The 26,361-nt window shown below is 55.1% G+C and overlaps 3 protein-coding genes and 1 long non-coding RNA gene across 10 annotated transcripts; 2 read left to right on the top strand and 2 right to left on the bottom strand.

Annotated features, from left to right (window-relative positions):
* Window positions 1–25: 25 nt before the first annotated feature.
* Window positions 26–1,251, top strand: LOC136011683 (uncharacterized). Its single transcript, XR_010611443.1, has 2 exons — window positions 26–929; window positions 1,166–1,251. It is a non-coding gene; the product is annotated as an uncharacterized LOC136011683 (long non-coding RNA).
* LOC136011682 (P-selectin-like) lies at window positions 72–11,484 on the bottom strand. 7 transcript variants are annotated; one of them, XR_010611442.1, is made up of 17 exons: window positions 11,378–11,484; window positions 10,891–10,981; window positions 8,833–9,222; window positions 8,638–8,745; window positions 8,343–8,525; window positions 3,876–4,061; window positions 3,574–3,759; window positions 3,255–3,488; window positions 2,933–3,118; window positions 2,611–2,796; window positions 2,290–2,475; window positions 1,969–2,154; window positions 1,630–1,815; window positions 1,360–1,482; window positions 927–1,016; window positions 680–735; window positions 72–463 (listed from the first exon to the last, which is right to left on the bottom strand). XR_010611442.1 is itself a non-coding variant. In XM_065673865.1 (17 exons), the coding sequence occupies exons 2-16, from the start codon at window positions 10,927–10,929 to the stop codon at window positions 681–683; spliced, it is 2,490 nt and encodes an 829-aa protein (XP_065529937.1). In that variant the 5' UTR covers window positions 10,930–10,981; window positions 11,378–11,484; the 3' UTR covers window positions 72–463; window position 680. The 7 variants fall into 7 exon arrangements, 6 of the variants coding, with proteins under 6 accessions (XP_065529937.1, XP_065529934.1, XP_065529938.1 ...); XM_065673865.1 differs by having other exon boundaries at window positions 927–957; window positions 8,833–9,247; XM_065673862.1 differs by having other exon boundaries at window positions 927–957.
* Window positions 11,485–15,700: 4,216 nt separating this feature from the next.
* Window positions 15,701–18,934, bottom strand: LOC136011680 (uncharacterized). The gene is given in 4 exon segments (XM_065673860.1): window positions 15,701–15,987; window positions 16,325–16,713; window positions 16,716–17,646; window positions 17,895–18,934. Coding segments are annotated over 4 exon segments (1,650 nt in total). The 5' UTR covers window positions 18,135–18,934; the 3' UTR covers window positions 15,701–15,897.
* On the top strand, window positions 18,758–21,567 carry HTATIP2 (HIV-1 Tat interactive protein 2). The gene is made up of 6 exons (XM_065673861.1): window positions 18,758–18,871; window positions 18,904–19,267; window positions 19,341–19,448; window positions 19,530–19,667; window positions 20,412–20,473; window positions 21,052–21,567. Exons 2-6 carry the CDS (start codon window positions 19,091–19,093, stop codon window positions 21,275–21,277), a joined length of 711 nt encoding a protein of 236 aa, XP_065529933.1. The 5' UTR covers window positions 18,758–18,871; window positions 18,904–19,090; the 3' UTR covers window positions 21,278–21,567.
* The last annotated feature ends 4,794 nt before the right edge of the window (window positions 21,568–26,361 follow it).

Genomic DNA, 26,361 nt, shown 5'->3' with positions numbered 1-26,361 from the left:
CCCCCTCCGGCGCGCAGGTACACAGGCGGTTCGTTAGCCGCAGGCACACAGGCGCACAGGCACACAGACGGTTCGTTAGCCGCAGCAGTTTATTCAGGCCCCGCTGGCACAATCCCGTCGCCAGAATCACGAGCGGCGGGAGCAGGGAGGCAGCTCCGTGAGCGGACGGGCCCGGCCCAGGCCCAGGCCCAGGCCCAGGCCCAGGCCCAGGCCCGGCCCCAGAGGGCGAGCAGTGGCCCGGGTGCTGATGCGCGGCGTTGGGGGAAGGCAGCGCCTGTGTGTGTGTGTGTGTGTGTGTGTGTGTGTGTGTGTGTGTGTGTGGGCGCGCGCAACGTGGGTGCTGCTTCCACGGCAGTGACGGTCGGGACTGCAGGCAAAGACACGGAGCCCCCCTAGGCCCTGGCAGCAGCTCCTGCTGGGTCTGCAGCGCTGGGGAACACGGTGGGGTTTGGTCCGGGCCAGGCTGGAAGCACAGGAGAGAGAGAGTCCTTGGTACAGCACCAAAAGCACCAGGTCTCCCCCTTCCCCCCTTAAGGGATGTCCACACCTGGGAGCACCCCAGCCAGGAGGATAGCTGCCCAGGTGGATTTTCCACAAGTGACTCCGCAGAAGGCAGGTGGCAGCACTTCGAGGCCACTGCAGGAGCACGGGGTGCCATTAGCATCTCGCTGGCGCTCACCTTACAGGTTGGCATCATAGGCTGCATTGGTGAAGATGCCAGGCGAGCCTAGGTCGCTGGAAGACAAAACACAAGGATGTCACCTTCGGGAACGGTGCAGGGGTGTGAAGGGCAGGAGTTTGCACAGGCCCATCGGCCCTGTATATAAAAACAGCCTCACACAGGCAGTTCAGGGTGCGAGCGGAGTGACTGCAGGGCTGTGATGGGCACAGAGCAGAGCCATCCTCCTCCAGAGCACAACTCTCACCTGGTAGGGTTCAAGAGCTTCTTCTTCTCCTCTGATAATGGTGTTGAAATGTCCACAGGGATAGAGCAGATGGAAAAGAAATAACCAGATCTGTTCAGTGAAGGACATGAGAAGCTGCAGCAGCAGCATCTGAAATTGAACTGGGTTTTACATGTGTGGGATGAAGCAAGGGTGGGGTGCTGAAGCATTTCCCTTTTTTCCCTTCACAGTGAAGATGTTTTTCTGGCTTTCCCCTCTAGACGTGGTTGCTGATGCTTTCAGTTGGACAAATTGCCAAGAACCCAACCAACTTCAAGCAATAAAGACAAGTGGATTGAGGCAGTCACAGTGTTGAACTCTTCTGATCATCCTACCCTCCCCTGGGACTCTGTAACCATTTTCCCTGGGAAACCCCGCCCAAAGTGACAGTGGGCTGCAGGAGGCGTTTCCTTACCTCTGTCACTGAGCCGCTTAGCAATGAGGGCAATGAGCATTCCAGAGAGCACGACGCCAGCTACTGCCAGAGCTGTGCCACTGCTGTAGGCCAGGACTTGCTTTAAGAAGAGAGCACCATCCTCTGAAACAGATCCACAGACCCAGAGGTTAGGAAGTTGTCGGAAGGACTTCACAGTACCCAAGCTGCTAGGGTGCCCCCAACAATATTCCAGCTGTGCTGCAGGAAGCTGAACCCCCCCCAGTCCTGGAGCATGGAGTCCCACTATACCTGCACAGACAGGGGGTTGCCTAGTCCAGTTCCCTGTGGCTGCACACCAAAGCACCTCTGCTCCCATCCGAACAAACCCCTCCTCACAGGAAAAGGTGCATGTGGAGTTGTATGTGAAGTTCCCATACATGTGAGAGCAGCTCAAGTGACTTCTGCTGGGGGCGTCCAGCTCTGGGCAGCTGATGGCTGGTGATAGAGCACAGCAGCAGCATCAGTAGGACAGGACAGATATTGGTGGGATGGGGACATGTGTGCTGGGGAGCTAGGGGATGAGCTGCCACGGACTGGGGTGCTAAGGGGAATTTGATGCTGAGGAAAGTCTGCTACAACAAGATCTACCTTTGCATTGTGGAGTTTCGCCAGTCCAGGTCCCCATGGCCGTGCATTTGTGGCTCTCCAGCCCCATCAGTGCAAACCCTGTCTGGCAGGAGAAGGCACATGTGGAGCCAAAGGCGAAGTCCCCATGGAGGTGGGAGCAGTTCAGCTCTCCCCAGTCTGGAGCACTGAGCTCTGGGCAGGTGATGGCTGCAGGGATAGAGATGCATTTCAAGCAGGAGCCTGGGAACTACAAGGCTAAACTGTTGGGATGAGAGGACCAAGATATCCAAGAACATCCTAGGATCAACCCAAGGCCTGCGACACCTTGAGCAGCAACTCTACCTTCACAGCGTGGGGAGTCCCCAGTCCAGGTCCCCATGGCTGTGCACTCAAGGCTTTCTGGCCCCATCAGTGTAAACCCTGTCTGGCAGGAGAAGGCACATGTGGAGCGGAAGGTGAAGTTCCCGTGGAGGTGGGAGCAGTTCAGCTTTCCTTGGTCTGGAGCACTGAGCATTGGGCAGGCAACAGCTGCAGGGTAAATAAGCACACTTCAAGCAGGAGCTTGGGAACAATGACACTGAACTGTTGGATGACAGGACCAAGACACCCAAGAACATCCTAGGGTCAACCCAAGGCATGTGACACCTTGAGCGCTAGCTGTACCTTCACAGCGTGGGGAGTCCCCAGTCCAGGTCCCCATGGCCGTGCACTCACGACTCTTCAACCCCATCAGTGTAAACCCTGTCTGGCAGGAGAAGGCACATGTGGAGCCAAAAGTGAAGTTCCCGTGGAGGTGGGAGCAGTTCAGCTTTCCTTGGTCTGGAGCACTGAGCATTGGGCAGGCAACAGCTGCAGGGTAAATAAGCACACTTCAAACAGGAGCTTGGGAACAATGACACTAAACTGTTAGGATGACAGGACCAAGACACCCAAGAACATCCTAGGGTCAACCCAAGGCACGTGACGCCTTGAGCACTAACTGTACCTTCACAGTGTGGGGCATCCCCAGTCCAGGTCCCCATGGCCATGCACTCACGGCTCTCTGGCCCCATCAGTGCAAACCCCGTCTGGCAGGAGAAGAGACACGTGGAGCCAAAAGCAAAGTCCCCATGGAGGTGGGAGCAGTTCAGCTCTCCCCAGTCTGGAGCACTGAGCACTGGGCAGGTGATGGCTGCAGGGTAAATAGGCACACTTCAAGTAGGAGCCTGTGGGCTATGATGCTAAACTGTTGGAATAAGACATCCAAGACACCAGAGAACATCCTATGGTTACCCCAAGGCCTGTGACACATTGAGTAGCAACACTACCTTTGCACTGTGGAGTGTTCCCAGTCCAGGTCCCCGTGGCTGTGCACTCACGGCTCTCTGGCCCCATCAGTGCAAACCCCATATGGCAGGAGAAGGCACATGTGGAGCCAAAGGCGAAGTCCCCGTGGACATGGGAGCAGTTCAGCTCTCCCTGATCTGAAGCACTGAGCACTGGGCAGGTGATGGCTGTAGGGACAGAGATATATTCCAAGCAGGACCTTGGGGACTGGGAGACTAAACAGTTGGGAGAAAGGGGTTGGGGTGACACTAGAACATTTCCCAAGAGTAGTGACACCCTGAGCTCTAGCAGCAGCAATACCTGCACATCTTGGGGCATTCCCAGTCCAGGTCCCTGTAGCTGTGCAGTTACGGGTCTCTGGCCCCATCAGTGCAAACCCTGTCTGGCAGGAGAAGGCACACGTGGAGCTGAAGGCAAAATCCCCATGAAGGTGAGAGCAGTTCAGCTTTCCTTGGTCTGGAGCACTGAGTGCTGGGCAGGTGATGGCTACAGGGATAAACAGATTTCAGGCAGGAGCCTGGGCTCAACTACTGGGACAAGAGGACCAAGATACCCAAGAACATCCTAGGATAAACCCAAGGCCTGTGACACCTTAATTTTACCTTCACAGCGTGGGGCATCCCCAGTCCAGGACCCTGTGGCCATGCACTCATGACTCTTCAACCCCATCAGTGTAAACCCTGTCTGGCAGGAGAAGGCACACTTGGAGCCGAAGGTGAAGTCCCCATGGAGGTGGGAGCAGTTCAGCTCTCCCCGTTCTGGAGCACTGAGCACTGGACAGGTAATAGCTGCAGGGCAAAGACGCACACTTCAAGCAGGAGCTTGGGGACTAAGAGACTAAACTGCAGGGATCAAGAGGCTGGGGAACATCCTAGTGTCACCCCAAGACCAAGCACATCCTGAGCTCTAGCAGCAACTCTGCCTTCACAATGTGGGGTATCCCCAGTCCAGGTTCCTGTGGCCATACACTCAAGGCTTTCCAACACCATCAGTGCAAATCCTGTCTGGCAGGAGAAGGCACACGTAGAGCCAAAGGCGAAGTCCCCATGGAGGTGGGAGCAGTTCAGCTCTCCCCAGTCTGGAGCACTGAGCACTGGGCAAGTGATGGCTGCGGTGGGAGAGCAGGTCTCAGAGATGGGATAGATGAGGTTAAATCTAGGGATTAGGGCTGATTCCCAATCAAACAAAACCAAATCTATGGTGAAATGTCTTTGATTTACCATTCTCATCCAGCCAAGTCTCATCTCTTTAAAAACAGTAGCAATGTAGCTGGTACTATGATTTTTCTGCCATATGATTTCCTGGGGGAAAAATTGCTGCCCTGCCAGAGACCTGTTCATCCCATGCACTATCCCCAGTCACAGCCCCCAGGATGAAGGCCTGCAGCTGTTGCAGTCCTACTCAGTCACAGAGGAAGTTAGAGCAGGGCTCTCACATTCCCCAAAAAAGCCCAGCACCTCTGTGTGACACCTGGCTGCAAACGCTCAAGCCACTGGCATGAAGACTTTCCCTACGCCTGAAGCATAACATAACACGGCTTTCTGTCCTTTGTGGCTTCCTGCTCGCTCTGTCCCTCCCACCTTATATCTAACCTCGTCTCACAGATCCTCACCCCCACTCAATGTGGTCCAGCCCTGCCCTACCCCTGGCAGCAGGACAGCAGCCCCTCTTCACAGAATCACAGAATCACAGAATCCCAAGGGTTGGAAGGGACCTAAAAAGATCATCTAGTCCAACCCCCCTGCAAGAGCAGGGTAACCTACAGTACATCACACAGGAACTTGTCCAGGCGGGCCTTGAATATCTCCAGTGTAGGAGACTCCACAACCCCCCTGGGCAACCTGTTCCAGTGCTCTGTCACTCTTACAGTAAAGAAGTTCTTCCTGATGTTAACGTGGAACTTCCTATGCTCCAGTTTACACCCATTGCCCCTTGTCCTATCACTGGATATCACTGAAAAAAGCCTAGCTCCATCATCCTGACACCTACCCTTTACATATTTGTAAACATTGATGAGGTCACCCCTCAGTCTCCTCTTTTGCAAGCTAAAGAGACCCAGCTCCCTCAGCCTCTCCTCATAAGGGAGATGTTCCACTCCCTTAATCATCTTTGTGGCTCTGCGCTGGACTCCTTCAAGCAATTCCCTGTCCTTCTTGAATTGAGGGGCCCAGAACTGGACACAATATTCCAGATGCGGCCTCACCAAGGCTGAGTAGAGGGGGAGGAGAACCTCTCTTGACCTACTAACCACTCCCTTTCTAATGCACCCTAAGATGCCATTTGCCTTCTTGGCCACAAGAGCACATTGCTGGCTCATGGTCATCCTCCTATCCACCAGGACCCCCAGGTCCCTTTCCCCTTCACTATTTTCCAGCAGGTCAACCCCCAACCTGTACTGGTACATGGGGTTGTTCTTCCCCAGATGCAAGACTCTACACTTGCCCTTGTTAAATTTCATCAAGTTTCTCCCCGCCCAACTCTCCAGCCTGTCCAGGTCTCGCTGAATGGCAGCACAGTCCTCTGGTGTGTCAGCCACTCCTCCCAGTTTTGTGTCATCAGCAAACTTGCTGAGGGTGCACTCAGTTCCCTCATCCAGGTCATTGATGAAAATATTAAACAGCACCGGTCCCAGCACCGACCCCTGAGGAACTCCACTAGTCACAGACCTCCAGCTAGATTCTGCGCCATTGACCACAACTCTCTGCCTTCTTCCTTTCAACCAGTTCTCGATCCACCTCACTACTTGATCGTCAAGCCCACACTTCCTTAGCTTATCTATGAGGATGCTGTGGGAGACAGTATCAAATGCCTTACTGAAATCAAGAAAAACTACATCTACCGCTCTACCATCATCCCTCCACCTAGTCACTTCCTCATAGAAGGCTATAAGGTTGGTCATACATGACTTCCCCCTCATAAAACCATGTTGGCTGTTCTTAATGACCCCCTCATCCTTGATATGCCTAGTGATGGAGTCAAGAATAAGTTGTTCCATCACCTTTCCAGGGATGGAGGTAAGGCTGACCGGTCTATAATTACCCGGGTCCTCCTTCTTGCCCTTCTTATAGATTGGTGTGACCTTTGCCATCCGCCAATCCTCAGGCACCTCGCCCGTTTCCCACGACTTACCAAAGATGATGGAAAGTGGCCTAGCAATGACCTCCGCCAGCTCCCTCAGCACCCGTGGGTGCATTCCATCCGGACCCATCGATTTACAGATGTCCAGATTGCATAGCTGATCCCTAACCCAATCCTCATCTACCAAAGCAAACTCCTCCTTTGTCCTGACTCCTTCTGGGGCTATAGAAATCCGGGGCCCTCGGGGAGAGTCTGCAGGAGTAAAGACAGAGGCAAAGAAGGCATTCAGCACCTCTGCCTTCTTTATATCCTCTGTCTCCAGGGTACCCACTTCGTTCAGCAGTGGGCCTATATTGCCTCTTGTGTTAGTTTTATTTGCTATGTATTTGAAGAAGCCCTTTCTATTGTCTTTAACCCGACTAGCAAGATTGAGTTCCAAGGAGGCCTTAGCTGTCCTAATTGCCTCCCTACATCCTCTAACAACTGTCCTATATTCCTCCCAAGCGGCCAGCCCCTCCTTCCATAATCCATAGATTCTCCTTTTCCACTTGAGTTTGCCCAGCAGCTCCTTGTTTAACCACGCCGGTCTCCTAGATCCCTTACTTGACTTCCTACTTATTGGGACGCTCCGATCCTGAGCTTGGAAGAAGCGGTCCTTGAATGCTAACCAACTATCTTGAGCCCCTTTACCGCCTAGTACACTTTCCCATGAGACCTCCCTTAGCAGTTGACTGAAGAGGCCAAAGTTGGCCCTTCGGAAATCCAGAACTGTGGCTTTGCTAGGTATTCTATTCCTCCCACACAGGATCCTAAACTCCACCATCTCATGGTCACTGCAGCCAAGGCTGCCATTGACCGTCACCACTTCGACCAAACCCTCCTTGTTGGCGAGTACTAAATCTAGCAGCGCTGCTCCCCTAGTTGGTACGTCCACCATTTGCATTAAGAAATTATCATCAATGCACTCGAGGAACCTCCTAGACTGTGAATGACTGGCTGTGTGAGTCTTCCAGCAAATATCGGGGTAATTAAAGTCCCCCACGACGACTAAGGCATGTAGTCGCGAGGCTACTTCCAGTTGCCTGTAGAAAGCCTCATCAACTCCTTCGTCCTGATCAGGAGGTCTGTAATAGACCCCCACAACTGTATCACCCGTGCCAGTCAGCCCCTTGATTCGTACCCACAGACATTCCACTTGCTCCTCATCCGACCCCGGACAGAACTCAATACATTCTAGTTGCTCTCTCACGTAAAGAGCCACTCCACCACCTCGCTTTGCTGACCTATCTTTCCTAAAAAGGACATAGCCATCCATGACCACATTCCAGTCATGTGAACTGTCCCACCATGTCTCTGTAATCGCCACTAGATCATAACCTTTAGCCCGCACACAGACTTCTAACTCCTCCTGTTTATTCCCCATGCTGCGTGCATTGGTGTACAGACATTTCAGGGAGCCAGTCCTAGTACCCTTTTTCCCCTGCGGGACAGGGTCTAAAAAGCTATCCTTTCCCACAAGTGAAACAAGAGATTGATAGTCCTCCTTAGCCCGCCATCCTTCAATCCCTAGCATGTTCCTCTTGGGCTTGTCCCCAACAGGCCCTGACTCCCAAGATGCAGAGCACCTTCCAAGGTGGATTGGAGTGGGCTTGGCAAGATGAAAATAGTGCCAGCAGAGTGATGGAGGTGCCAAGTTGCCGTTCTGCCTCTGCGTTTGGTGCACACAGGGTGCTGGCACCTGCGTGGGATTGAGGACAGCGAGCGAGAGCACTGGGACAGCCAGGGAGAGCAGGGGGCTTATCCAGAGCCCACAGCCACTCTGCCCATCACAGCCTCATTGGGAAACTGCTTCCCACATGTGTCACCAGAAGCTACTTCCTTGACGGGTACGGGGCCCAGTGAGCCGCTGCTTGCCATTGGGCATGCAGGGCTGGCCCCCTGAAAGTATCAATGCCACATCCCTGAGACGCCCAGCTGCTGGCAGGCCATACCTGTGCACATGGGGATATCTGCTGACCACTGCTGGGAAGGCAGGCACCGCAGTGTGCTTGCCCCTTGCCGCTCAAACCCTTCCTGGCATTCAAACACACAGGTGGAGTTGTAGCTGAAGTGTCCATAGGGATGGCTGCAGTTCATTTGCACTCCCTTGGGCTTGAGTTCAGTGCACTGCACAACTGGGAGAGACAAAGCACCGCCAGCCTGTTAGGAGCACAAATGAACTTGCCCACTTTGCTGCGAGGCTCAGGCTCTCTGGCAGGGAGGGTGGGATGGGGATGTATGGCTCACCATCCTCACACTCAGGGCCATGGAAACCAGGGTAGCAGTCGCAGCGGTAGCTCCCGATGGTCTCCACACACTCGCCCCGCTGGCTGCACGGGAAGGGCTGGCAGGAGGCTGTGCATACAGAGGACAGTCATCAGAAGCCACTGGCCACCCTGCTGAGATCCCCAGCCTGCCTGATCTGCGATCCCCCCAGCTCACCCCGGTAGCACAGTGCTTTTTTCCTCCGGTTGCAGGACTCATCATTCCACTTGCCCGACTCAAACGGCCGCTTGATGTAGATCTCCACACAGTCCTGGTTGGAGTGGCGATTGTTGGGCTCCCCAACTGCCCAGTTCTCTGCCTCCTTTGTCAGTGCCTTCTTAGTGCCCACCCAGGTCCAGGTGCCACTCAGTTTGCGGATGCCGATCCAGTAGTAGCGCCTGTAGAAGGGCAGGCTCTTGTTGAGGTACTCAATCTCCTGCTTGTTCTGGATCGCCACCAGGTCAGTGAAGAAGGTCTGGCAGTAGTTCCTGGCCTGCTCCCATGTGTAGTCCCCTTGGTCACTGTAGTGGTACGTCCAGGCACTCACCTCCAGTTGTGTTATTATGCCTGTGAGAGTGGATGAGGTCCAGGACTGACACAGAAAGGATAGAAGCTAGGTTGGGGACTGGGTCCCTTGGCATATGAGGGTGGGCTAGGCCAAGAGGTGCCAATGACCAGCTGGGTGAGGGGATGTGGCAAAGGGACGAGTGTGGGTGAGAATGGAAATGTGGGTGGATCAGGCATTGCAGAAGTAGCTGAGGTGGGACTGAGGGGGATGGCACAGAGATGAAGAAGGTGGGGGAGATGGGGTGAAGGCTGAGACAGAGGGCAGCATATGATGGGGCAGGCAGAGCACAGGTAGCAGAAGAGCCCCAAGCGATGATGCCAACCTCTCCTCCAGTACAAGGAATGAAAGCCCAACCCCACAGCCCCGCTCCTCTGCCCACAAAGGTTTCCCAAAGGGCAAAACCCAGTATCAAGATGGTTCTTTAAACACAGTTCCTTCTTCAAGCACAGAGGTGTACCACTTTGGTTTCCTTTTTTTTTACACTTCTACACAAGAGTCAACTTGGAGCAAGGCAGAGCAACAAGCATGCCCTCACCCCCAAAAGGACTTGGATCCCAATCTACTCATCTGAGTCAGAGATGGTCTGAAGAGTCTTGTAAAATTCAGTATTGCAAAATAACATCTTGCAAAAGTCAAGTTCACATCCTGGTCATGCCCACCAGGCAAGACAAAGCCAGAGATTAACCGGAACCCACACCCAGAAGTGAAGAGCACCCTGCTCTTATTTACAGCATTTCATACCACAACTTGATGCATTCAAAGGGTTTAGCCACAAAAAAGCTTCTTCCCTCCTCCCCAGAAGCAGGTATCTCCACAACTGCAAAAAATGGTATGGGAATCCTATCTCCATCTATGCAGAAAGTGAGATGGGGATCAGAGTTTGCTCCAAACAACTGGCCTGGGGAACCTTGTGCCTCAGAAAAGCATATCAAACTGTGGTCATGCATGCAGAGGTCTGGACATCGCAGATTAGATGTAAATCTAGGGCTTTTTAAGTCTAATTAGGGCTCTGTTTTGGTCAATTATGTTTTTTTCTAAGTGAAATTCACATAGTTTGTCTGGTTTTCCTTGTGAAGAGCAAACTATCCACTTTGTTCAAGACAACCAAAGCTGAGGAAATGGTGGCCTTCAGTTACAGCCCTCCACCACTTGGGAGTTTGGGGCTGCAGGAGAAAAGCCCAGGGCAGCTCCTGGGAAACTGCCCCTACCTCAGCTCCCAGCACCTACCTCCTGGCCCTTGCTACCCTCCCGGCACAGCTTAGGGCAGCTGCCCTGCCACCCTCACACACCCCAGCCCCAAACCAAGAAGGACCAAGGGAGCCCATCTGCTGCATGCCCATCCTTCATGTGCTCTCCTACCTCTTTCCTCCAGCTCCACCAGTAACGCCCTCTCTGTAGCATAGCTCATCCCCACTCCTTCCACACAGCCTTGTGTTACCTCTCCCTGCTCCCTTGGAGCTGAACTCCAGGCGGATGCTCTTTGCCTGCATTTCCATCCCCAGGCAGATGCAGCGCCCTCCCAGCCCAGAAAGATCCGGCCCTGGGCTGGCAGCCGTGGGGGTTGTGAGTGATGACCTCCCAAAATAACACTGCTGCCCTTCTTCAGTTTCCTGGCCTGCAGGCTCCCTGGCAGCAGGGTCACACTGGGCAGCTGGAGAGTGGCTTACCCCATGCGATGGCAGCGATGCCCAGGTAGCAGATGCCATGAGAGCTCAGAGCCCATGTCCTTCCAGCAGACCGCAGTCCTGGAGCAGTGCCCTGCGTGCCAGGGAGAGAGGCATGAGCATGCATGGGGGCTTACAGGCGGGGCTGTGCGCCCACACCACTGCCAGGTAGTCCTGGTAGCCACATGGGCATGTTGCTTACGCTGGTTCACACAGAGGCACACTGTGTGCAGGTACTGCTATGCTATAGAATGGGCCACTCTAGTGAGGCACAGTGCAGGGGCTGTGCCTATAGCACAGCTGGACAGTGGGGGAATGGACGTGCAGTTCACCCCCGGGGAGCCCCTAGGTACAGGGCATACCCTCCTCACACACCAAGGGCTGGCATCTGCACCATTTCCTGGCATTACCTACCTACAGCCCTGCCCTCCCCTAATTCCCTTTTTTAAGCAGACCCCAACACATCCCCAAGGAAAAGAGAAGGACTTACCATGTCAGCACGACAGACACACCTTGCCCAGCCGCTGGCAGTGCCAGGCGCATCTGTCCCTCTGCGGGCAGTGGTGCTCGCACTTCCCCCAAGTGTGCAGAGCTTTGCTCACTGCTCTTGGCTACTTCCCCTCCCACCCCAGCCCTGCTGCCAACCCGCGTCCTGCCCTGCACTCCCGCCTCCCCCGGCACAGGGCTCTCCCATCCGTCTGCAGAGACCCTGCTCCCCGCCTGAAGCTAGAGGGGAGCAGCGGGGTCAGCCCTGGCTGCAGCCCTGGCAGGACTCAGCTCAATGTCTGCCCCATGGCACAGGAGCTGGGTGTATCCCCATGGGGACATGACAGCCACAGGAGCAGACTGACAACAAGCTGGGCTTGCCCAAGCCCCCCACGAGGTGGAGAAGGGTCCCCCAGGAGGGATCCGGCCCATAGTGCCCGGGCACTGAGACCTCCCTAACCCACCATGTCCATGTTTCTTCACTGATGTTTGGAGGACAGAGGAGGGATGAGCTGTGATGAGCTCCCACGTGGGCTAAGTGGGAGCGTGGCTCACAGCCTGCCAGCTCCTGTGCTGGATGCTCTCCTTGCTTGCAGGCTTTTTGCTCTGGCTGTGAATCTTCATATACCATTTATAAATGGTTACTTACACAATGAATTTTCCCATCTTTGCCTTTAAGTCTTTATGAGAACGTTCTAAGAACATGCCAGAGGAATTTCCCCCGAGTTGTTAATATCCTTTAGGAACTTCCACTGGTGCTTCAGAAGCATGCCTCATTGTGTCCACCTCCCATTGGATCACTCTTGAATCATCATAAATCTTTCCTTACCCCATTCTGCTTCTAAGTTAAATTGCCTTGGCAGAGTTTTCTGCAGGAATTACTCTGCTCTCTTCCAGTTAAAGCCAAAGTGTGAGCCATGCAGGTCACATGCATTTTCCAGTTCCAGAGAAATTGATGCTGCTCCACTGGGACTCATGCTAGACAAAAGCAGGAACCCGTCCCACAAAAGCTGTAACTCACTACAATGACTTTATACCTGGCCAATGTAAATGAATCTTGGTTCCTGTCTCTGGGTATTTTCCTTGCAAAAATGTTCAATTTTACTGTAATTGTCTATTTTTATGGAATTGCTGAGGATGAGCCTGTGTGTCCAGTAACCCAGGAGCACTCACTTTCTCATGTGTGGGTACATGTACAGAGGGCTCATGTACAGAGGGTACAATTGCAGCTAGGAAAGAAGCAGATGGGCAGGCAAAGAAGCTAAAGGGCAGCTGCTGTGACAGGAGAGCAAGTCCAAACGCTGAGGGTCACCTGGGGAGGGTTGGAGCTGTCTCTCCTAATGGTGTGAGACCTGCTGGGAGTCAGAGGGGTGCTCATAGGGGTACGGCCCTGGGAGGCAGCAGGCTGTGCCCCTGCCAGTTTCACTTGTGCTGAAACTCAGCATGCTAGGGCAGAGCAGTAGAAAGAAAATACTCCCACCTTTATTTTTGTAGCTACAAATAGTTTCTGGTATTGTTTGTAAAACAGAATCAGAGTGGATGAGACCTAGAGGCTGCCACCACAAAAGCATAGCCAAGTTCAAAGCTCTTTGTGGGGACAGGTGCCCTGTGCCCACAGGTACCTGGGCTCAGAGAGGGGTTCCTGCACGGCAGGTTGCTTTGCAGGTAGTCAAAAAAGGTACACTTTGTGGGAGGGAGAGAAGACCTGAATTATCTTTCTAGCTCTGCTGGAGCTGGGTGATCACCAGTAGCCCTTTCACATCTTGGGTGTTTTCCAAGGCTCAGCCACCCAGGAAGGATTCAGGATGCTGCAGAAATCTACAATGGAAATGTGCTTCCTTTGCTATGCCCTGGTCCTGAGCCATAGACAGAGGTGATGCTCCTTCTCATGTGAGAGCCCTGCATGGGTGCCCCCCTCCCATCTACAAGCCACTGCCAGGGGCTGGGCAACCCACCCGCAGGCTGTGACTGCAGGGCTGGCCAGGGGAAAGTGGCTCAGCTGCTGCGGCCATCGCTGCCTGCCCAGGCTGATGCTCTGTGCCCTCTGAGAATGCTCAGCTGTGCTGCAGGAGGGTCTCATGGGCAGGGCAGGGTGCGATGCTTGCAGGAGTACCCAGGCAGCACTGGGGGCACCCAGGTGTGGCTGGGACCAGCGGTGCCAGGGGCTGTATGTGCTGTGTGGGGAGGTGGCACTGGCAGAGGCGGGCAGATGGCCCAGGCCTTAGCTCCTGCAGAGCTCCAGGGCCAGCTCCAGGCTGTGCCCCACAGCATGTCCCCAGGGAGTGCCCAGAACCTGGTGCAGTAGACCCTGGGGCACCATGCTACACACTCATACCCCCCTCCCCCATACAGAGGCGCCCTTGTTTTTGGCAGAGGCTTCAGCCCCACTGTTCCCCTCCTTGTGCAATGTCCCCTGGCAAACCACAGAGGAACCGAGTCACCCTGACTAAGCAGCCTGGTTCAGCTGCTGACCACGATATAGTGGGCACCTTCCTGGGAAGCCCCCCTTGCTCCCAGGGAGGGATCAGCAATTCACCAGAGTGAGGAGGCACCCAATGGCACCCTGCAGGGGTGTGGTGTGGTACCAGCAGGCACCCAGACCATGCCAGGGTGCAGCCCTGCTGCTTCCATCCCCAGCTCCACCCTGGGGACAGAGGTGGCTCTCTCTGAGGCTTTAGAGGCACCTCCCGAGAGCGGGCACGGGATGGCTCCTTCCCACCTCAGGGTCAGGAGAGGGTGGTTGACCCAAAGCGTTCCCTGAGCCGCAGGATGCCTTTGGGCACATCTCCCAGTGCAAGACCTGGTCTGCAGCCTGAGTAGCCAGACTCTCCTCAGACTGCCCTGGAGGAAAGCAGTGCCTGATAAAATCTTTCTCATCATTTGAAAGCTTTTGTCCACAGGAAGATGTGTTATCCAAGTGCTGCCCTGGCTTGGAGTGGGGGAGATGGTTGCAAGCATTAGCTAGGAACAGAAGGACAGGGGTGCTTTAAGACATCCCAGGGGCTGTGGCACCCACAGGCACCTCGTGGTGCTGGGGCAGCCCCAGTTACAGGATGCAGGGGTAGTTTTGGGCAAATCACTCCTGCCCACCCCACCCAGTGCTTCTGAGAGACACTTCTTTGATCTCACGTGTAGAATAGCTTTCTGCCTTGCACTTTCCCCTTCCATGCTGGTGATGGAGAGCCTTTTCATTGGGCACTACTGCCAGCTGGGTACCCCTGCCCATGCTGCCTGCTGGCTCCCTGGTGCCTGGCAGCAGCAACAAGTTCATGGCACAGATAAGGGTTCATCAAACAGGATGCTGGGGGCGTAGAAAACACCTAAGTTTCACTGCTTGTGCGATAGGGAGTAAACAAGTGTCTCTGCCCATCCTGGGAATGTGCAGTGCCTCTACCCTGCCAGCAAGCCAGGGTGCAGGGTGGCTCCAGGGTGCTGGGGTGCAGCTCCACTGATGTGCCACATCTAGGGGCAGCCCCACACCCATGCAGGCAGCCCTTGCCGTAAGTGACAGCAGAGCCACCCACCCTGCAGAGCTGCTCCTGGGAACAGCAATTGCTCTGCCTGCACCCTGCCCAGCTCCCCACAGCACTATGAATTTCTGGAATGCCTGGACAGGCCAGCAACCCACATGGCCCTCCCTCAACAACACTCGTCTTCAGTCATGAGAGTGGTACCAAGAGCTGTCATGCCGGCTTGGCACAGGGGTGACCCAGGCAGGGGGGGTGCTGGCAGCACATGGAGCAGGCACCAGCACCCCAGACATCACCAGTGCTTTTGTCACTTAACTGGTTTAATGCAGAGATTTCAATCTTCTCCTGTCTCACAAAGCAAGTCCAAAGACAGATTCCTCTGTCACCTCCAGCACTCCCTTGCATGCTATTGCCTGCTTCCCACCTGTGTGGCTCTTTGCAGCATGGGCTCTGTCCTCCCCTGCACCCTGAGGAGGGCTGCCAGGGACCAGCGGATGAACATACTCAGCACCAAGGGCCATGTCTTCAGCCAGGACCAGCCCCTGTGGAGCAAAAATGTCCTCTGCTCCAGCCAGGAAATCCTGCGGTATCGCCTCCGGCCAGCACTGTGCTCAGCTACGTTTTCCCCGAGGCAGGAGGATTCTTAAGGACGTTCTTCATCTTTAGTCAGGCCAGGGATGGGCTTTCCTCTTTCTCATCTCCCTGCTCCAGTGTCTTTCATCAGGCCAGGGATGAGCTTTCCTGTTTCTCACCTCCTGCTTCAGCGCAGTCAGCAGTTTGATGCTTCTCCCCTGGGATCTCCACTGTCTTTCTGCGACAAGAAGCTACTGTGTCCTGTGACTTGCCAGTCTATTTATTTTCTGCAGGTAGGGCAGGCACTGGCATTATGTGCATTTTAAGGTCTTTTTTACATCTCAACCTCTTTGCTTTTGTGGATCTGCAAACTGCCCTGTCCATGCTGCCCATGCTGTTTCAAACTGCTGGGCTTTCCCCTGTGCAGCGTCCCCCAGTTGTGTGTGAGACCAGGGAACACATAGCCCCATTTGAATTGCTACTATTGTGGCTGTCCAGCTTTCCGTACACAGGGTCGGGTGGTGCTTGCTGAAGTTGCCTTTCTAAAAGTCCTGACTTCTGGGGCAAGCCCCTGAAAGAAAAAAATAGAAGCTAAAATAATGATGGGAAAGATGTGGCTAACCATTTGTTGTCACCTTTGAAATGAAGTGACTTCCTCCTCCTCCCTCTTGCTGTTCTGCTTTCAGAGCAACATGGTTACAAACACCAATTAAACTGTGCTTGGGCCATGGGCAGAGAGGTACAGGCTTTTCCCTATCTGAGCAGTAAAATCAAAAGGTATTTTCTGCACTTTTCTGCTATGAAATGGCAAGGCAACATGGGGAGTGCTTTCCTAAGTTCTTTTTATTTTTATTCACCCTTGAAAGGAAAAGGACTGTTTTGCAGAGAGGCATTTTGGGTGGACTCACCAGCCTGACAGGAGACAAGGCAGGATCTGCTCCTTCCACTGGTACCTGCTGCTCTGCCAGGGCCTCAGCTGGCCCAGCCCTGTGACCGGACTGTATCTGGCTCCTCTTGGGAGAGCTGCATGCAGGGGGCAGCTCCCTGGGCTGCCCTGCTCCAACCACAGCTGCCAACCCTCCTCTTCTGCTTCTGGTAATCGAAGGCTTCCTGGTGCCCAATAGCTTCACACGAAGGCTTCCTGGTGCCCAACAGCTAGAAAACCCACTTCTGCTCTTAAAAGCACTCACATCCTTCGGCAGAGGCGTCGGGCTGGGAGCAGCGTCCGTCCTGATGGGCACCGGCATGGGCAGTGGGCAGAGCTGTGCCGGCTGCCGCGCCTCTCCCCTCTGCTGCGGGGGTGCCGCGAGGGTACTGTGGGGCTGCTGGGGGCCGCTGTAATGTGTCTGCTGGCCTGCAGACCATTGCTCTCCACAATGAGCTGGAGAAGGCCTGCCCCAGGGAAGTCCATGATGACCACCCCCCAGCACACGGGCTGTCCCCGCCGGCGCCGCAGGTGCTGGTAGCAGCGTGGGTTCACAAAGCGGGCCACCTCCTCGGGGCAGGTGAAGAGCCCGTTGCCAGAGCAGAAGGTGAGGTGCATGGTGGCAGGGTCCCCACTGGCCGCCCGCTCCAGGTGCCGCCGTGCCTGCACCCACTTGCGCTCCAGCGAGAGCACATTCCAGGCATCGCTGATGCTCAGCTGCTCATAAGGGATGCCCAGGACCTCCTGCGCCAGCGCCTCCAGCACCACAATCTTGCCTCGCACCTGGCCCAGCGTTGGCACCTCCTCCCGGCACCACACACAGCCCTGTCCCTCTTCCAGCAGGCAGCGCTGCAGCTGGGAGGCGAAGCCAGGCCGGGAGAAGATGGGCAGCTCCTCCTTGATGCGCATGATCACAGCCTCGCCGGGGTGTGCACGGAGGAAGCGCAGGGTGCGGCGCAGGACCCCCCGCAGGCTGGCCCGCTGGAAGGTGCAGAGGTGGTACACATGGAGCTCGCCCCGTGCCAGCTTGCAGCGTACATCCAGGAAGCGGACACCAGCTGCCAGCTGAGCCTCCAGGCCCCAGCTCTGGCACCGCAGGCGCCGGCCACCGAACAGGCTGAGGGAGTCGTGGGTGCCAGGGATGGAGAGGCGGGAGAGGGGCAGGGAATCGGGGAGCCCCGCCATCCAGTCAGGGCAGCAGACTGATGGCTGGGGCGTGCAGTCAAATGCTGTGCTGCGCCAGCACTGCGCCTCCATGCCACTGGGAGAGTAGACACCCCGGTGCCTGACCAACCGCACAGAGGCCTGCCGTGGAGAAGCATAACATGAGCAGTGGGAGCACCACATGGCCCCATGCATCCCAATCGCACTCCTCCCCAGAGGTGTCCCCACCATACCATGAAACCCTATAGCATACCACACGCCCCATATATGTTGCTGCCACTATTCTGCAGCATCACACTGTATAGTTCCCAGTTCCCCTTCCATTCTCAAGCACTCATCCCACTACCCTGGACCCCCACCACACTCCAGCCTTCCCATCCTGTACCTACCTGGCTTTGCCTGTGGCTGTGGGATGCCGGACACCAGATGGGATGCACAGCCACGGGTGCCAGAGGCACACTGGCAGGTAGAACGAGATGCCGGCCATTAACCCTCTGATGGTCATGACACGCATCCTGCCTCGCATGTGGCACGTGCACCAGGGATTCATCTTCAGCCCTTGGCCAAGAGGAGCGCTCGGCAGACATGCCGGGCTGGAAAATCACCTGGCTGATCCCTAAAGCAGTCATTCAGGCCTCTGTACCTCCCTCCCCAGGAATCAGGATAAACGGGATTGGGGTGCTGCCAGGGCCCCTTAATCCTACCTGTGGGAGCAGCTAGCTGTGCAGAGCCCCTCAGTGCCCACTGCAGAGCCGTGTCCCAGGTTGGCTCTCAATGACACATGGCCTGCCCTGATGATGATTGCCATTGTCCCTCTCATTGTCCCGGGAGCTGGTGCCTGGGGTGGGTAACTTGCCTGCTGCCTTGAGGACACAGCTATGGGGCACCCTGGCCAGCAGTGCACTCTGAGCCAAATGGGTTTGGGGAGGAGGTCACACACACCTCTAAGCACCCCACCAGGAACACATCCCCTCTGCCTGAGCAGGGAGGGCAGAGGATACACAGGATCACAGAACTGTAGGGTTGGAAGGAACCTCGGGAGGTAATCCAGTCCAACCCCCCCGATAAGGCAGGGGCACCCAGCGGAGGTTACACAGAACGCGTCCAGGCAAGTTTTAAATGCCCCCAGAGACTCCATGACCCCCCCGGCAGCCTGTTCCAGTGTTCTGCCGCCCTCAGCATAAAGCGTTCTTCCTCATGTTGAGGTGAAACTTCCTGTGTTTTAGTTTTACTGCTCCTCGCCCCTGTCGCTAGGACCGCTGCAGAGCGTCTGGCACCACGCATCCTCCCAGGGTTGCTTTCGGCCGTGGGCTCTGCCACTGCAAGGACAGCAAGCGCCAGGACAGGAGGGGGAGCACTGGTACATGTGTGTCCCTGCGAGCTGCGAGCAGCAGCCAGAGTGAGCCGGGTCCCCTCGGGCAGCCCCTGCGCTACCTGCCCCGTGCGCTGAGCGCAGCCCCACGTTGAGCTCCAGCAGCTTCTGTCCGCCTGCCCGGCCCCGCTGCCAGCGCGGCCGGGAGGAGCCCGGCTGGCCGGGCGGTAGAGAGCGGGCAGGCGGAAGAAGGCCCGCCCCACCTCGCTCGGCATGGCGGCGGCGGGCGGTAACGGCGGCGGCAGCGGCAGGTCCTGCTTCGTGCTGGGCGCCTCCGGGGAGACGGGCCGGGTGCTGCTGCGGGAGCTGCTGGCCCGGCGGCTCTTTGCCAGGGTGACGCTGATCGGGAGGCGCTGGCTGAGCCTGGGCGAGGAGACCGGCGCGGCCGTGGTGCGTTGGGCCGGGCGTCCCTCGGGGGTCCCGGGAGCCGGGGTGGCCGCGCTGACCCTTGGCCTCCCCGCAGGAGCAGGTTGTGGTGGACTTCGAGCGGCTGAGCGAGCACGCTGCTGCCTTCCGGGGACACGACGTCGGCTTCTGCTGCCTGGGCACCACCAGGGCCAAGGCTGGCATGGTGAGTGAGGCCCCGGGGGCAGCAGGGGTCCTGCCTGCCCTCTCCCTCCCATGCTGACCCTCCTCTGTCCTTTACCCGCAGGATGGCTTCATCCGTGTGGACCGGGACTACGTTGCGCAGGCGGCAGAGCTGGCGCGGGCAGGGGGCTGCAAACACTTCCTCCTGCAGTCCTCCCGGGGGGCAAACCAGCACAGCCGCTTTCTCTATCTCCGGGTGAAGGTGAGGAGGCGCATGGGGGGAGCTCTTGATGCTCGTGCAGGAGTCAGAAAATGCCGGGATGCTCAGGAATGAAGCAGGAACTGAGGTCTTTAGAGATACAAATGGCTCTGGGGGTCCTGCTAGGGGACCAGGAAACGAGGAAAGGGGGCTGGCTGGACAGCTGTGCTTTTGGGCTTTGTCCAAAGCAGCACAACACTGCCATGCAGCATCTGTCTCCCTCTTCAAACCACAGAAAGACCTGTTCAGGTCTCCAGCCCGATCCCAGCTCCCCAAACTGGGACGGCTTCACTGCTAGGTCAGGAGGCTCAGGGCTGTGTCCAGGTGAGATGTGAACTATCCCAGGGTGGCTCCCCATGTGGGACCATGATCATCGTGAAGGTTTTTTGTGTGCTGCAGTTCCCAGCATCTGCTGGACTCACTGTTGTCTCCAGTGTCCTGTTCTGGGATCCCTGGGCTGGGCACTGTCCAAATGCTGTCTCAGGAGCATCCAGTTGCAGTTAGCATGATGGTTGCAAGGGTGCACTGCTGATTAACAGTCCACCACCTTGGACACTTGCCCTCCACTGCCTTTTCCTGGGGAGCTGCTGGCAGCCCTGGCAGTGCCTGACCTGTACCAGCTTTAAATTTGCTTTAGTGCAGTCCTGCCCATGGCTTAGCAGCCCTTTCCTGCCAATTCATGGCATGGGAGGGATGGTGCTTGCAGTCATCCTTGTCTCCTTTCGTCCTGCCCTACTACTGTGACAGGGAGAAGTGGAGAACCTGGTCCAAGCTGTTGGTTTTGATCGCTGTACCATTCTCCGGCCAGCGTGAGTAGCAGTGGAGGGAGGGTGGGCATAGGACTTAGGTGGAGGTTTGCCATGTCAGTGGGCTAGGAGATGGAGAAAGAGAGAAAGGATGTGTAAGGGGAGGGCTGGGGAGAGAAATGGAAAAAGCCACCAGCTGCAGATGCGGCTCCTGGACAAGCACACTGCTTCCCAATGCTGCAGGGAGCAAGCACAGCAGTTTCCCATGGCCTGTATCCCAATGCTAGTGTCACGTGCCATGTAAGAAGAGGATTGGGTTGAGAGCAGAGTTTGGGGGACATAGGTCAAAGCTCACCTCTGCACAGACCTTGGCCTTCTGCGGGGGAGATACTTGCCTGTATCTCTTCAGGTGTACTATGCTCTTGCCACCTGGGAGTACTGGCATACTGGTTTTGACAGCACAGCGGGGAAAGGAGTTTTATGTCCCAGAACTCAGCTCAGTTGTGTTTTGGGACCCTGCCAAAGCCTCATGTGGGTTTAGCAAGCTGGGCTGGGCCTCTAGCACAGCTGGAGAACCCAGTCTTCAGCTTTCTCCTGAGGGATGGCTTCAGTCTGACCCACCTTACCTGCTCGCTCTGCAGGGTGCTGCTGTGCAAACGCCAGGAGTCCCGGCCCATGGAGTGGATAGCCCAGCAGTTTCTGGGTGTTGTGGCTTGGGTCTTCCCTACTGCTTACTCAGTACCTGTGGAAATGGTGGCCAGGGCTATGGTGGCCAGTGTGCTGCAGCCAGGCAAGGGGAAGGTGGAGGTGCTGGAGAATGGGGACATCCATAAGCTGGGAAAGGCAGTGCCACAGCAGGGCACATAGAGTAAAAGGGATGGGCAGGAAAGAGCTTGATTCACTGTTCAGATGCTCTTCTGGGCCAAGGATGAGTGCACATGTGGGAGAGGAGCAGGGTGCTTGCATGGCCAGTGCGGAGGTAGAGATGCACTTCTTTGCATGTCAGCTGGTTCTGTCGACTGATCAAAAATGCAGGTGCTGGTTGGTGGGTGACAAGAAATTATGTGCTCTACTGCTGGGATCCAGCATGCAAACCTGGGTAAAAAAGGTGTAATATGGGCGAATTTTATTTCTTAAATAAAATTCTGTGACTGGTCTGTTTGTGCCATCTTTGGGTTGAAATTGTGTCTATCACCTCATCAATTGAACTGCATCTGCTCACAAATTGTGCCTTTGGTGACACTTCAGGGAGCACACACGGGCAGGTGGCCATGCTGTGGACAGCCACAGGAAAGCAGAGACCCCGCACAGCTGCCTGTGGTGAGGCTACACTCCACAGAGCACACGGTGGCACCAGTGCCACTTGAATAGTGGAGCTCCTGGAAGCTCAGCAGTATTTGGTGAGGTGCGTAGGGTGGTGGCCCTGCCTGCAGTAGGTCTCTTGACCTGCCTCTCTGTCCCCACTGATCTGCCGTGGGTGCAGAGGGACTGCTGCAGGCATGCTGCTGTTCAGAACCAGACTGTCACTTTAGTACCTGTAGGAGCATAAACACTATGCAAATACTTGCATTGACTTGAAAATGCCTGTACCCAGCAGGCTTCTCTGGGCTTTCCTTATAGACACAAGTGAACCAGAGCTCAGCCCTATGTTCTCGAGGGCGCTCTGCATGTGCAAGAGGTGAGGCCAGCCCCATGCATGTCTCAGGCTAGGTTTGCCCCTGCCCCATGCTGTCCTGGAAGAGGAGCAGGTCCCTGCTGTGGGCACAGAGCAGGCGCAAGGAACAGTGCCGTGTTCCAGCCTCATCCCTGACCGCTGTCAGGGTCGAGGAACTCAGTGGCTCTGCAGCTGGGACATGGGTCTTACGTGACTCCTGAATTCCCAGCTGGCCAGAGTCCCAGTGCTCCGGGTAGTGATGCTTTCCAGGATTTTCTGTTCAACCTCACCCATGGCTCCTGTGTCAGTGACTTGGCTGTGGTGAGTGGAGTGAGCCCGACTCTCTTCTTCCTCTTACACAAGCACTTTATTCATCGGGCTGGGCCTCAGAAGCTTGGTGGAGGCAGTTGGCTGGTATAGCCTCAAACTGTGTGTTAATGGGTAGTGCATTAATGGACTCCTCAAACACGTGTAAGACTTAGTCCAAAGGTAACAAATGAGGGGCCATGGAGCCATAATTACTGATGAGAGCAAACTCAATACTTTTAAAGTAATATTTAGTGTCAAAGGGGAAATACGAGATAGGCTGGTCAGGAGCATCACAAAAGTATCTGAAGGGTGTTAAGCTTACAGAGCACAAAGTCTGTGTACGCGTGCAGCACTGGGTTACATAGGCATAAAAGCATGCCAACACTCAAAGAGATTCTTGAAAAAAGGTGATGTGCTTACACAGAGGAGTGAAAATGAACACCTGAAGTGGTAGACCTTAAAGGAAGTGAAGACTGAAAGGCAAGCCACAGAAGATTTGAAGAAAGCATCCTAAAGGCATAAAAATTAATCATAACTATGTAAGAAGCCCCAGGGATGGAACATGATCTGGCTCTGTACGAAGGAAAGAGACATCACAGAAAGGCTTGGTGAGTTACTTGCAGTGGACTTTGCTCTCCAGGAGCTCACACCAGCATTATGCCTGAGGGGACAAAGCACTTGGGGAGGGGGGAGAATAATTCCTTTAAACCACACTTTTAGAAGGCATGGGTAGAAATCTGGAAGGAGTGCAGGCAAACTGCCAAACACTTGCCTGGGTGAGAATTCCAACGACCCCTCAACCAGAAAGTCGTTGTTACATATGATGCTAATTTTTAAGAAGTTCCAGTGGGAACCAGGAAACCACAAAGCAGTGAGGCTGCCTTCTATAAAAGGCAAGTTGTTAGAAAGGATAATAAAGTCTTGAAATAACATGGCCTAGGATAAATCTGGTGTAATGGGAGATTCCACAAGTTTTTTGAGGGGGCAGTTGCAAGGCACAAACCTAGAGCGCTCTTGGGGGAAGCCAGCCATTGTGTACACAAGACTATTTGGTCCTCAGAGTGCACTTGGGTCTCCAAAAAGCTCTCCCAGAAGAGCTCTTAAAGAAATGCAGCTGTCGTGGGAAGAAAAGAAAGGTCTGGGTAGTTTCTTATTGGAAATATTTTCTTAGCGCTTTAAAGCCTTGAAACACACAAACCAAACATTTCTTACTGGACAAAGGTCCATGGAAAATACAAGCTATTTCTGTGTAACCCTTGTTTCTGCTCAGTGGTATACGGTTTCTTTTTCAGTGTTCCAGAAAAGTCTCTGCTAAAATGCAGAACTGCAATCCCAGCACATTATATCCCAGTATAGCTTCTTTATCACCTTGCATGGAGTTTCATCAGTCATTCTGGACCTCAATTTCCACAACTTGTCTGTGCATTCATTAAACCCCCACCCTAGGGCTGTGGGAGAAATTACAGAGCATCAGTCACCAAGCAGAGCCACGTGAGCAGGGGATTTGCCCATGCAGGGCTGAAAGAGGTATAAAGTAGGTAAAAGTCTTTAGGGGTAGACCGAGTTCCTCTATGGAGTCTCTCAGGGCAAAGCTCTGGGCTCCTCCGAGCAGTGGGAGGTCTGCAGAGCTGGAGCCATGCCCCCCGCACGCCTGGAGCAGCTGCCTGCTTTCCAGGGGCATGTAGCTCAGCCGGAGCTGGGAGGAGAGCACGTAGGAGTGTCTGTCTGCTGGACAGCATTTGCACAACCCGCCTGATCCCACAGATCCGAGCTCCCCTGGGATTTTGACGCTGACTTTATTACTGAAGATTAATGAGAAAAAATAACTGTATTCCCAATAGCTCAGCAGCTGAGCACTAGGCTTTGGGGGCTTCCCATGCGGTCCCATGGCCACGCTGTCCTTCCCAGCCCCGGAGCTGTAAGAACCATCGGCACCTCTCACCCCCCCCACCACTGCCACCCGCTCCCCACACCAGGAGGTGCCCAGCCGGCTGGCAAAGCGCCCTGCAAACAGCACCTCGGTGTCAAAGGGGCTTTTCAGAGCAGCCATGGAGCTGGCAGGCACTGACCTGACACTCACAGAACACCCTGGTGACATCTCTGCTAGCAAGTGAATGGCCTGGATGCACCCTCTGGCCTCGAGGGCAACTGGCACAGCCCACGAAAAGTGCTGAGCTTGCAAAGAGCAGGGCACTGCACCACAGCTGCTGGCTGATGGGTCGATCAGGCTCTGGGCTACCCCCAAATTCGGGTGAAGCATCTCCATGCTAATTACAGAGCCTCCCCCCAGCTCCTTTGTGGAAAGCATCCTGTGAAGAAGTAAAGTACCTCCACCCTCTGTGGCTGCCCTTGTTTCCTGCCCCGCTCAGTGAGGCACGAGGTGGGCTAGTGGGCATGTCAGTGCCAGGCAGCGGGAAGGAAGCTGGCACCCCTGCTTGGGTCCATCCAGGGGTCTCTGCTCAGCCCAAGTTCAGGCAAACATCATTCAAGAATCTCATCCTTTGAAAATTTAGGCTGTACTTTTTAAATTCAATTACTATTGCAAGCCAGTAAAAAGCTATCCCAAGCTTTGCAGGGATACACAGTTTCCAGGAGACTTGCAGCTTTCAGTTACTCACATGCTGAGATGCAGAAGCTGGCTTGCTGCATACTCCCAGAACAGCAGCAAACAGGACTACAATACAAGCCCAAAGTGCATCCAGGAACAGGAGCCAGAGCTAGGCACATCCCTGACACCACTCAAGGGGGCAAGAAATGAGGCTCAGGGCTGAGCTTAAATGTAGCCCTGGGCTGAGGGAGCAGGTGGGGCTGGTCAGCACAATTAAGGCCCTTGGGATGTGGACAGCCAGGAGGGGAGCAAGGTTTCCTATTTCCAGCTCTGAGCTGTGGGTGTTAAACAAGGCACTTAGATGCACATTTCCACAGTCACCCAGGCAGCTAAGATCAGGACAGGCAGGTGGCAGATTTTCAGGGTGAATCCTGAGCCCACACCTCGGGTGGGATGCCCAGAGAATATCCTGGTTGAGGTGGAGCAGGAGGTGGGAGCAGAGTGGAGCCGCACGCCTTCTGCACTGTGCCTGTGGCAGGGTGGCTATAATTGTACAGGCACCGCTGTGGGGTGGCAGAGACCATGTGGGTGTGAGCAAGTCCTGCTACACAAACTGCAGGAGAGCTGGTGCTGAGGCTCTGCCTGTGTTTGAGGGTTTTCCCCTCATACAGACCCAGGTGATGGGCCATGCCCCAGGTGACCCTGCTGAGGACAGGCTGTCACATTCCTGCTGACAGGCAGCAGGGAAAGACCCAGGATGGCTGTGTTACTGTCTCCGCTCCAAGCACAGCTAAGCAGTGTTAAGAGTGACTCCACGGCAGCTGCTGGTTGCAGCTCGTCGTCCCCCTCGGCGGCACACGGAGCCGCTGCATGAGGGCTTTGACTATAGCATCACCCAGAGCCAGGCTGGTCCCAGTGTTCGCCATGATTTGCTTGGCAGCAGGCAGCCTCACTTGATGGGGTTGCAGTTACACTGTGCTGGCTGCCTGGCTGAGGCTGGAAGAAACTCGTGCCACAGATGTCAGCACTCTAGAGAGGCACTGGCTCTGTGGTTGCAAGTTAGTGGTGCAGTCAAAGAGATCTTACCCAAGCAAACAGAAATGCCACAGTGCTGTGCAGCACCTAAGCCTTAAGGAAGCAAGGGACTGCAATGGGACAGAGCTATGCAGGGTGAGCCAGGGACCAGGCCCTCTTCAGGCCCTGCATCCCACATCGTGGTCACTCCAGTCTGGTGTGTGTTTTACTGCTCTGAAGTGGCATCAAAAAGGATCCAGATTTTGCACATAATAAAATTCTGGGTGGGATATTTTTTGGCCTCGTCAAAGTGTCACAGTCAGATAAAACTGGAACATTTGCCACGATTAAAAGATTTTTTTTAAGCTTATATTAAAATGAATTTGTTCAGGAACAACAGTCACTCACCAGCTGATAACCACTGTT

The sequence above is a fragment of the Lathamus discolor genome, chromosome 3 (assembly GCF_037157495.1).
Source record: "Lathamus discolor isolate bLatDis1 chromosome 3, bLatDis1.hap1, whole genome shotgun sequence".
In the NCBI taxonomy this organism is placed as follows: Eukaryota; Metazoa; Chordata; class Aves; order Psittaciformes; family Psittacidae; genus Lathamus; species Lathamus discolor.
The sequence above is the reverse complement of the archived record's forward strand: the minus strand, read 5'-3'. Positions and strand labels throughout refer to the sequence as shown.